At 30.9% G+C, this 12625-nt stretch overlaps 1 protein-coding gene across 4 annotated transcripts in view; it reads left to right on the top strand.

Annotated features, from left to right (window-relative positions):
• Window positions 1-12625, top strand: part of LOC142322252 (superkiller complex protein 3-like) — a 41751-nt gene that overhangs the window by 19049 nt on the left and 10077 nt on the right. For 3 of the 4 annotated variants that reach the window (XM_075361115.1, XM_075361114.1, XM_075361116.1), the window contains exon 3: window positions 1489-1684. In XM_075361115.1, the coding sequence (XP_075217230.1) occupies window positions 1489-1684 (196 nt within the window). Of the gene's footprint in view, window positions 1-1488; window positions 1685-3884; window positions 4092-12625 lie in introns of those variants that run through there. The other variant, XM_075361112.1, reaches the window with a different exon arrangement.

The raw sequence follows: 12625 nt of genomic DNA, 5'->3' as shown, positions 1-12625 counted from the left end.
GGGTTAAGATTCTTGAACAGTTAAGTATATGTGTGAAATATTGTTTCAGATTGGGCAATTTATTTACAGAAATTCTGAAAAAGTTGCAAAAAGGCTTACAGAGAAGATTGAACTGTACAGTATCAATACGGATGTCCAAGTCATTATAATGCGAAGATGATATTAATTGCTTTTTTTCATTGGAATGGTGCCATTCATTATTAGTAATAATTTTGTGCATGTCTCACATCAACTTAACAACAATAAATTATTTGATTTGGAAGTAATGCAGTATTTGAGGGAAGCAGTGAGAAAATAGAGATCTGAAGAGTGTGTAAACAAAACATAGATGTTCTACCATATCAGTATACTTGTGCGTCTGCTGCTCCTTATTTGACAGTTTTAGCCTTGTTGAGTTTGTGCACAATACAAATATTATACTCCAATCCTAGTATTTTCCTAGTTTCACACTTGCAGATCTTTTTCTGTTTGCTAAGGTGACAGCTGTGCGCTGAATGGATATTGTTTCCACAAGATAGAAGAAATTTGTTACAGGACCCGATAAAAGAAATTTACTATTCAATGTAATTTCCTATTGAAATTATCATTTACAAACAGTGAAAAATGCTAGGGAAGCTGTGTTAAGGTTGAACATTACTTTGTTGGGATAAATTTTGATAATTGTTTATTAAGTAAATAAAATATCTGAAAAAGTTTGGTTTTCTTTCTGTTAGAAAAAATTATAAAATTTGTTACTCAGTAATGATAAGTGTTAAAACAATTGTATACAGAATAAAAATCTATAATCGTGTTAATACAAAATTGTATTGACTTAAATTCACTCTAGTAAGTTTGTTAACAACCACAGTAAGGTATTACTTCAGAGGATGAATGAGGATGATATGTATGAATGATGTAGTCATGTACAGTCTCAGGTCACTCCTGAGAACTGTGGTTAATTGAAACCCAACCAACAAGGAACACTGGTATCCACGATCTAGTATTCAGATCTGTATAAAAACTGTTTTAAGTGGGATATGAACCTTAGAACTCTCGACTTTGAAATTAGTTAATTTGCAGTGGCGATAACAGATAAACCTATTAATATCTAAGTAACTCTGCCATACAATGTACTCTTATTAATGATTATGCTGTGTTTTTAGAATGACTTATTTTTCATTTCAGATTACAACTGTTTGTTTATGGGCACCTGATAAACAGACAAATTTTCAAAATAGATTTGCAATATAGCATTTCAATTTACAGCTTAAGGTTCAGAACTTCTGAAACTTCATTTACTCATCTGAACAGAAAAAAATACTTTTATTTTAGGATATTAGTTAATAGTTAAATAACTATCTTTGAACTTTTTTTCTTGAAAGAATGTTTTGATCTAAAAGTTAAATCATTTACGATTTCACTGATTCTATAAAAAAAATTTCCTGCCTCTTAAGTGAATTTGTTTTATTTTGGAGCTGGTTTATTGATTGTATTTTTTTTTTTTTTTAGTGATACTATTAAGTGGTGTGGAATATTCAAGAAGTTTGTAGAATTTACATTAAAAAATGAAGAAATCTGTGAGTTTATAGATTGTGTTAAAGAACATAAAAACACTTACATTCATGAGAAAAAAGAAGTTATGTGGCCTGATGTTGTAACTATCTTAACAACAGCCAAAGATCTTGAGGATAGTCATATTCCACTGGTAATGAGCTTATAATTTTATTGTTTTGATATATTGTCCATTAAAACAAAATTAGAAGATACTCATTTTTACCTTTCCAGCTATTATAGTGTAGTAAACCGATTAACTGGAAAGGATGATAATCATATCAAAATTCATTTTACCACATTTTTATTTTGATTCATGGGAATGTGAAATGTGAAATAAAAAAAGCTGAAGATAAATTTTTTGGCATCTGTTTGGATTAATTTTAAAAATTTATCTTCTTAGAATAACAACATAATATACTTTCCTATTTTGAACTCTTCCATGTACTTCTGAAAGCTATAATGTGGTGCGTACCATACTTGTAGTTTAAAAAAGTGTACTATTTATTTTGAAACACTGTAACCTTACTTTGGTAAGTGATTTTTCATGAAAAATTTCCTTTAAACTTATCTAAAAACAATTTGTTTATGTTTGTTATTTCATTTTTTTTTTATGAAACCACAGAATCAGGTGTTTTATTAACATTGGGTTTTATTAATTCTTTTTTTACTTTCTTGTATGAATTATTGTGATTGCAAAAAATTTTGGTTTTCAGATTTCAATAGAAATATCCATTTTAACCATCCCTGAACCCATTTTGACTAGTTTCAGTGTGACGTTTAAACAAACGTGTGTATGCATTTCACATAACTAAAAAATAGTTACTGTAGGATATTGAAATTTTGGATTTAGAATTGTAATATCTAGTTGTGCACCTCCTCTTTTGATTGCAATCAAATGGACCAAAATCCAAAAAGCAATTGGATTTTTGACTTTTTCTTAACTGCGACATAAGGCCTCATTGAGAGCTTTTCAAGGTGTATCATAAGTGGTATTTATTTTCATTGGTTTCAGAGTTATAGTCAAATAAAATTTTAATTAATGAAATATTTGGATTTTACAAGGTAGGCACATCAATTCGAATCAGACTCTATCTCCTTTTTTTAACTTTTTTTTTTTTTAATTTAAATATATTGATTTATTAATAATCATTAACCTGTGATTGAAAAAAAAAATATATAATAAATAATAATTCAATAATAACAATTAAAAAAGAAAAAATATCAGAAGTTATTAGTGAAATAAAATTATATGTTCTTTTAAAAATGTGTATGTGTAATTTAATAGGCATTATTACATATGTGTATATGTAATAATAGATTTGGTGAAACATCTGATTATTTAATATTAATTGAAAATTATAATTTAGAATCGTATTATTTTTGGAGTTTTTAGTTTATTTCTGTTTAATTTTATCTACATTAATGTTAACTACAGAGGGACTGTAGTTAAAAAACTATAATAAAAAAATAGTCCCTCACAAGAACAACATATACACCAAGGCATACATGTTAAATCTTTAATGCAAAAAATTCATATCTTTTACTTCATTACTCCTCTGGTATTGTCAGATAATATTCTCCCTAAGTTGAAGTTGATCGTAATTTTGTTGATTTGTTTTTGTTGCCAATCATTTAATAGCTCTTTGGTTTGATATAATTCTTCTGATCTTAATTTGTGTACACGTTCTCTAGTTTTCAAATTCATCTCCCTTTATATTCATCATCCTCTCTTAATCTTTTTATTCTTTCTTTGGTTTAAACATTCTCTTCCACTTTATATTTATCATTTCTCTTAATGTTTTTATTCTTTCTTTGTTTATTACATTTTCTTTCTCTTTATTTACTTTTGTTTGTAACATTTTTTTCCTTTTTATTCTTTCTTTGGTTTTAACATTTTCTTCCTCTTTGTATTTATAATCTTCTTAATCTTTTTATTCTTCCCTTGTTCTTAACATTTTCTTCCTCTTCATATTCATCTTTTTGTTTTTTTGAGATATATTTCTTCATGTTATATTTCTTTTTCAAGAATGATTGCTTTTTTTCATTTTTGATTATTCACCAAATAATCCAATATTAAAAACTGAATATTTTTCACCGTAAGGTCAAAATTAACAAATTTAACCAGTATGCAGGAGTTCACTGAATGGTATAGTTTAATTATTAACTTTTATTTATATGAAACACCAGAAATCTGAAACTTTTGTTAATCAACAACTCACCAGGGTACAAATAATGCTGATCTAGTAATACAAGTAATAAGGTACTTTTACTGTATCCTAATATTTCATGTAAGATTGTTGAATTAATAATTGTATAAATATTTGATTTTAATAAAAAAACTAATATTTCAGCAATTGTGTAACTTTATTAAAGAATTGGAGGATCATATCTCACTTTCAAATGAACTGCAGCAAAAAATGTGTGTATGTAATTTAATAGGCGTACAAGGAAGTTATGTGATGTCCACATCAGATTTTTATAAAATAAATATCCAGTGAACATAAACTATTAATGTAGTTGTGAATATTAATGTAATAAAATTATATTTTAATTTGGCAGTCAACCCATTTTATTTAAACAAAATGCTATCACATTTATATAATATTAATATAAAAAACTAGTTTATTATTAAATTTGAAGAAACAATTTTGTGGTAGTTTACATTTTCTCTAATAATAGAAAATTTTTTCTTAGCAATCTATACAAAATATTTTGATTCGGTTTTATTTTCTTTAAAATATTGGATTCACAAATTTACTCTGAAATCCAATGGTGCCCTATAAAAACTGTGTTATCCAAAGATATCTTTGAGTCTTAAAGGATTAAATTGTGGATTTTGAATACAATGTGCAGTTGATAATCGATTACAAAAGTGAAACATTGCTGTAATTTTAGTTGGTTTGTTATAGCTGTCGCCTTTTGAAGTACTTGTCCAATGTATCCAAATCAGATTTGATCTTTTCAGTTTGAGAAATTCGTTGCAATGGTAGTAGTGCAAGGCAGTATCATCAGCATTAACAAACTTTTCTGAACTTTTTTGAGAGAAATCTATAATATTATCATAAAAATAAATGTCACCAACATTGAGCTGAGGGAGGCCATCTGATTACTTTTTCCAACTACTTCCCTCACTTAGATAAAAAATAAATTATGTATCTGTCATGGAGGATCTGGTTTATAGTGTTATAATGTGAATATTAGTTGCATAAGGAATAATTTTTGTTGGTTGAAGTAAAAGTTCTTTTTCCGAGTAATGTCACAAACAGCAGTAAAATCAGTGAATATGGCTGTATATTTATTCCTTATCAAAATATTTTCATTCTTGATCTTTCCAGCTTTGTCTAGGCATGAAGTCAGCTGAATGACTGGATACTTAGGATTACAATTGGTTCCTGCTCGATAAGCGTTTCAAATAATTTGTATACATTACTAAGAAATGTAATAGGATTTTGCTGCAATACTTGATTTAGCTGATTTTTTTAAGGCAAGTACTTCTACTTGCTTTCATGGTGGAGGAAAATGCTGACAGCAGTAATTCATTAAAACTAATCTATCTTATGGTACTCCTGAAACCACAGTGCAGGAAGAAGTCAAGTAATATATCTAGTCTCAATGTTCTGGAAGACTTTATGGACTCGATGGTCTCAGTAAGTTTAGACTTTGTAAAAAATTCAGCAATGCAAAGATGAAAAAAATCTTAATAGTAAAACAGCTTGAAATGAAGCACAAGTGTGCCAGATAACATTTTAACTTTTTTTTAATGGTTTGTTTGGTTGTATCCTTGTCTGCATAAGGAAATGAGAAGCTATCTTGTCAGGTTTATTGTTGTTTCAAATTTGGTATTATCTATAGCACAACCAGTTTATACAACAGTGAAACAAGCTTTCTTATTATAATGTGTGAAATCTATTTGTTTCACAGTTTGTCCTTGTTCAGGGATATATTATTTCCTGAAACTTTTTTGAATGATATAACTCTACCACTATACTTGCAATGAACAACCTGTGTAGTTCACTATTTTTAATAGGATTCCTGTTACAGTTATGTTAAATATGGAAAAAATATGTTCCCAGTAAGTTTTCACCAAAATTCCTTCTCACTTCAGGATAATTTTTAATCTTAAGTTTTAATATGTGATGTACAGTAAGGTTGCCTGTTAGGAAAGACATTTTCATAAGATGAACTTGTTTGTGTAAATCTGAAGATAAGAAACAAATCATGGTTGTAATCTTTATTCCATCTTAGAAATGGAAAGTCCCCTTCATTTGGCATTTTGAACTAGTATCATGGTCTGCTCAGTCTTTAATTTGTGTCAATCAAGCCCCAGCCTTGATGTTAGTTGTTAAAATATTGAAGAATTATACTAGATTCTGTAGGGTGACTGAAAAGATGGGACTGCCCAATTAGATATTTCTGTTGACTTGTACTTATTTATTACGGTTAGGTGACCAAACTATATATTGAGCGTGTTCTACCAAGCTATGGTGGCTGTTATGTAAAATTTTTGTGGTCTGCCCTTCCTTGATGTATGTAGCTAAACATACTTGCAGTAATTGTCAAGCAATCACCAAGTTGTAACTTGGAATTTTTCCCTGTAAGTGTAGTTACAGTTAATTTAGTTTGTTTCAATATGTTTCTGAGCTACTCAATTTTAATCTGTTGATGGGATTATCTTTCCTGATAAATGGATTGTCACAACTGAAACATGCGTGGTAAACATGAGTTTCATGCAGATAAATTCCATCATATGAATTGGTCATGTTTAGTTCATTTAGTTAAAAAACAAAAAAATAATTTTTAAGGGGTTGTTATCAGATACAATAAAAACTTTTTTATTTTTTTTATATTTTTTTTTGTGGAGATGGGCATTAAAAGGTGCTTTTTCTTTAAAGATTCTGAGTAATTTTCTTTGTCTGATTAATGAAAATCAAATTTGAATTGACATTTTTGAATTAATGGGCCAATGCTGAGCTTTCCTAATTTCTTCTCTGTATTTCCTTAATTAGATTTACACATTATCACATTAGATATAAAGAACACACTTGAGTGTGATCCAGGGCATCAGAGTTTACTAAAATTAAAAATTCTAAAATGAACCACATACATTTAATTTTATATATATATATTTATATAATTTGTGTGTGTATGTATATATGTAATTTTATATCTCTATATACCTTTATTGATGAATATTATCTATTGGAACATTTGAGGTCTTTGGTCTTGCATTGAAGATGTGTTTTTATGATGTTATGTTGTAGAGTAATTATATATACACAAGAACCTTTAATAATGTGCTTCCAAGAAATGCACTTTTTGCATCAACATGCAGTGTCAATCAGGGGCTATTTCTATAAGAGATAAGACTGTCTTGTAGACAGTAGAGAGAGTGAAGGGGTTGCTATCTTCATGTGGGACAAGATATCTACAAGGATACCACTTGCTACTCTCATCTCTGCTGTTACTATAAAATCTCTATCCCCTTCAAATACATATCTGCAATTTATATCTCACCAAAGTCCAAGTTCAATTCTCTATGTGTATCAAATTTCCTCACATAAATTCCATCACCATCATTAATAGTAGGAAACTTTTAATGCCGACCACCGTATTTAAATGGAGCTCATCAGTTTGCTCCTTTCAAGGAAATATGATGAACAGAGTAAGACTTGAACCTCTGTCTGCTGAATGATGGGTCATGCACATTTATGTCATTATCATCTGATACATTGTCCAACATCGACCTCTCCTTGTGCTCACCAAGTCCCTGTCTTAATTGGTCTGTTTGTAACAATTTTGACGGCAGTGACCATAGACCAATTATTATTGCTTTTGGTGTCGACCACTTTGTGAACAAAAGAGATGGCTTGTTGAAGGAGCAAATTGGAACAGTTACCATAACAGCCTTCCCATCACAGTAGTGCAGATGCCCAGGATCAACTTACCTTTTTTATCTCCCTGATCCTCAATAATGCTAGTAGATACATTCCATAAACATCTGTAAACCCTAGATGCCCTTCTGTTCCTTGGTTGAATGATAATTGCCAAAGTGCGATTAGGAAACAACTGCAGGTCCTGTGTAAATTTAACTGCAGACCTACAGATGAACATCTGAATTTGTATCATAAGGCTAGAGTGGGGGATGCTGTTGGGTGTTATTAGAAGCTAGGAGAAAGTCATGGACAAGTTAGGTAGAAACCTCATACACTACTCATAACTCTAATATATGGAAGAAGCTTCGTGCAGAAACATTCTACTGTTGGATTTATTCATGATGGAGAACTGCTATGTCATCTTCTGCAGTCGCATCTAACTTTGCAGATTGGTTTTTGTTTGGGGACTCCACTTCATCATGTACTAATGAATTTCAGATATAAGATACATGGAAATAGTATCATTAAATGTTGGTGATTCGGTCAGTGAATTAAATACTCCCTTTGTATTCAATGAGTTGTCACATGTACTAAACACTTATGTGTCACCCCCCACCTTTCCTGGTCCTGACAACAGTCCTCTCAATATGCTCTCATACCTTTGCAATTTGCCACTACAACAACTACTGTATATTTATAATGATTTGTTCTCTGCACAAGTCTTCCCACCCATCTGGTTGGAAACCATTTTCATACCAGTACCTAAACCTGGTAAAGGCAAAGCATCTCCTCAGGCTACCATCCTATCTCCTTGACAAGCATTTTATGCAGAGTAATGGAGAGAATGGTGAACTGCAGGCTGACTTTGTATTTAGAGAGACATGTTGTTTTTATTTCCAGAACAGTGTGGTTTCTGCCAAGGACGATTTTTCAGTTGACCATGTAGTGTCATTAGAAATAGCTATTCAAAACACTTTCCTGCTCCACCAACGCCTTCCTTTGCTATCTTCTTTGATATAAGGCAATCATGGCCTGGCAACGTACTATTCTAGACACCCTTAAAGAATGAGGAGTCAAGGGCAATATTATTAGGAGTTTGCTTACCTTTATTAAGTTTCTTAAATCACTGAACTTTCCATGATTGTGTTGGAGGCTTTGTTGGATAGTGTCTCCTTGGACAACGGAGTGCCTCAAGGAAGTGTATTAAGTGCCACCTTGTTACAGTCATTAACAATATTATTAAATGTATGCAGCCACCTATTTCATGTTCTTTATTTATCGGTGATTTTACTAAGAATATCATGTCCCTTCAGCAGTCATAGCTGAGGTACTACTGCAAGATACTATATCTCACCTTGAAGCTTGGTCCATAGTCTCTGGCTTCACCTTTTTGTCTGAGAAAACAAAATATATAGTCGTCTCTCGCTGCGAGATTCTTTTATTCCAGTGGTATAAAGACGATCCATGTTGTACAGCACCAATGGGTGTTCATACTCAATACTTATGTACCTTTTAAATTTCGATACACCTTCTATTTGCCCAACCTATTCCTGTTCATATCCTCCATGGACACTCAACCCCATAAAATTTAATTTTGATCTTACCATGTGTAATAAAAAATCAATATCACCTAACATAATTCAACAGATTTTTTTATGAATTTCTCTCAAAGACAAAACCAGAATAGTATACAGAGATAGATCGAAACAGAATGAAACCATTGGGTGGGAATTTGTCATTAATGACAGAACCTATATGTTCGGTCTGCCTAGTACTGCAAGTGTCTTCACTGCTGAACTGTACGCCATCAATAAAGCTTTGAATATCATTAATCCAAAGTACACTCATGTCCTTATTTGTACACAAGTGAGTTTCTCTGTTGGATCTCCATAGATTCTGTTGCTAAAGATGCATTTAGTCATCATCATGTTATTACTGCCAATTTTATTAATTTTGTAAAACAACTCTTCAAGCAATGTGGTAGGTGACTGAACTGTTAACAGCAGATAAACTCTGACACATTAAGGATGCTGTGCTGCCTTGGGATTCTTCATGTAGAATAATTTGCTCAGAGGAAGTGGTTGTATGTCAGTTGCGGTTAGGACATACCAGAGCTAATGACATACGATATCTGATGTCATCAGAAAATGCATCCCTCTATGTACAATGTAATTCCTGCTTGACTGTACACCATATCATTGTGGATTGCATATGTTATGCAGTCTTGCACCTTCTTGGTAAATTTAAATTGCCAAAAAACATTTGCTGTATTCTGGGCAATACTAAGGAAGTTTTAAACTGGGTATGTTGTTATTTTACAAAGTATCAATATACTTAATAGAATTTAATATTATTTTACTATCTGAAACCAACAATTGTTTTTGTTTAATCGTGTGATAAATAAAAATGATTTAATTTTTTTTAATTTGTGTGTATATTTTGTTTTGATGCTGAGACCATTTTTATCTTTATCACTTGTTATCCAAAAAGGGCCCTTTTACACTCCTTTCGGATTTCATTATATTTTATTTGAATTTGTCTAAATTTTATATTTTTTGTTTGCTTTTGTGACGTAATTTTAAGTGAGGTTTTACTGATAGGTTTGGCTGTAATTTTTTCTTTTTATTATTTAGTTTTGGTCTGGTTTTAATTTTTTTTTTTGTTACAATATGTTTGTCCCAGGCAATGATAATGCAAAAGCGTTTTTAGCTCTTCCAAAAACATTTAATGATTATTGTTTATTAAGGTTTATTATTAATCTCTCTTTGTTAGTGTAAATATAATATAGTTATTTTGTTGGCTAATTATTAAAGTGAAAGGAAAATTTTGAGAAAAATTTATTTAATACAGTAGAGATTTTATTTTTTCAACAATGGGATTCTTTATATTTTGTTTATTTCAAACTCATGATGATTTTTTCTTTGTCTTCAGCATTTGACTGATTTGATGCAGCTCTCCAAGATTTCCTATCTAGTGCTAGTTGTTTATACCTAGTCGGTATACTCCCTACATCCCACATCCCTAACAACTTTTTTTTACATATTCCAAACGCTGCCTGCCTACACAATTTTTTCCTCCTATCTGACCCTCCAATATTAAAGTGACTATTTCAGGATGCCTTAATATGTAGCCTATAAGTCTGTCTCTTCTTTTAACTATATTTTTCCAAATGCTTCTTTCTTCATCGATTTGCCGCAACACCTCTTCATTTGTCACTTTACCCACCCACCTGATTTTTAACTTTCTCCTATAGCACCGCATTTCAAAAGCTTCTAATCTTTTCTTCTCAGGTCCTCCGATCATCCAAGTTTCACTTCCATATAAAGCGACGTTCCAAACATATACTTTCAAAAATGTTTTCCTGACATTTAAATTAATTTTTGATGTAACCAAATTATATTACTGACTGAAAGTTCGTTTCGCCTGTGTTATTCAGCATTTTATATCGCTCCTGGTTCATCCATCTTTAGTAATTCTACTTCCCAAATAACAAAATTCTTCTACCCCCATAATCTTTTCTCTTCCTATTTTCAAATTCAGTGGTCCATCTTCATTATTTCTACTACATTTCATTACTTTCGTTTTGTTCTTATTTATTTTCATGCGGTAGTTCTTGTGTAGGACTTCATTCTTGACGTTCATTGTTTCCCCTAAATCTTTTTTACACTCTACTAGAATTACTATACCATCAACAAATCGTAGCATCAAAAGATGCTTTTCACCTTGTACTTTTACTCTGGATCTAAATTGTTCTTTAACATCATTAACTGCTAGTTCTATGTAAAGATTAAAAAGGTAACAGGGATTAGGAACATCCTTGTCAGACTCCTTTTTTTATTAGGGCTTCTTTCTTGTTCTTCAATTATTATTGTTGCTGTTTGGTTCCTGTAAACGTTAGCAGTTGTTCTTCTATCTCTGTACTTGAACCCGAATTTTTTTTTTTTAAATGCTGAACATTTTATTCCAGTCTATGTTATTGAATGCCTTTTCTAGGTCTATAAATGCCAAGTATGTTGGTTTGTTTTTCTTTAATCTTCCATCTACTATTAATCTGAGCACTAAAATTGCTTCCCTTGTCCCTATAATTTTCCTGAAACTAAACTGGTCTTCTCTTAATACTTCTTCCACTCTCTGCTCAATTCTTCTGTATAGAATTCTAGTTAAGATTTTTGATGTATGACTAGTTAAGCAAATTGTTTTGTATTCTTCACATTTATTTGCTCCTGATTTTTTTGATATCATGACTATTACACTCTTTTTGAAGTCTCAGAACTTCCCCTTTTTCGTAAATATTTCACACAGTTTGTATAATATATCTATTGCTTCCTCACCTGCACTGAGCAGTAATTCTGCAGGTATTCTGTCTATTCCAGGAGCCTTTCTGCTATTCAAATCTTAATGCTCTCTTAAATTCAAATCTCAGTATTATTTCTCCCCTTTCATCCTCTTCGACTTCTTCTTCCTCTATAACCCCATTTTCTAATTCATTTCCTCCATATAACTTCAATATATTCCACCCACCTATCGACTTTGCCTTTCTTATTATAAATCAGTGTACCATCTTTGTTTAACACATTATTAGATTTTAATTTATGTACCCTAAAATTTTCCTTAACTTTCCTATATGCTCCGTCTTTTTTACCAATGTTCATTTCTCATTCTACTTCTGAACACTTTTCTTTAATACACTCTTCTTTCGCTAGTTTGAACTTCCTATTTATAGTAATTCTTAATTGTCTATAGTTCCTTTTACTTTCTTCATTACTAGCATTCTTTTATTTTCTATGTTCATCCATCATCTGCAATATATTGTCTGAAATTCAAGGTTTTTTACCAGTTCTCTTTGTTTCGCCTAAGTTTGCTTCTGCTGATTTAAGAATTTCCTTTTTAACATTCTCCCATTCTTCTTCTACATTTTCTACTTTATCTTTTTACTCATACCTCTTGCGATGATAAAAATATATTACACCATACTAACAATTTCAACAAAAAAAATTCCATTCTTTATTTTAGTAATTAATTACAATCTAACATAGCAAATTGAAATGTGAAATAAATATATGTGAAAAAATGAGATGAACTTAAAAAATGTATTTAAATATTATAAAGCTCATCTGTCAAACGGCAATATAAAAATTACAGGGAAACTCAGGTTTGCTTGTCTGGGGTGGTCCAAGTTGCTGGAAGAGGCATCTGTGTTTGAGAGGATTAATTTAAAT

Source organism: Lycorma delicatula, chromosome 3 (genome assembly GCF_047948215.1).
Source record: "Lycorma delicatula isolate Av1 chromosome 3, ASM4794821v1, whole genome shotgun sequence".
Lineage (NCBI taxonomy): Eukaryota > Metazoa > Arthropoda > Insecta > Hemiptera > Fulgoridae > Lycorma > Lycorma delicatula.
Note: the sequence above shows the minus strand (reverse complement) of the source record. Positions and strands in the feature narration are given on the sequence as shown.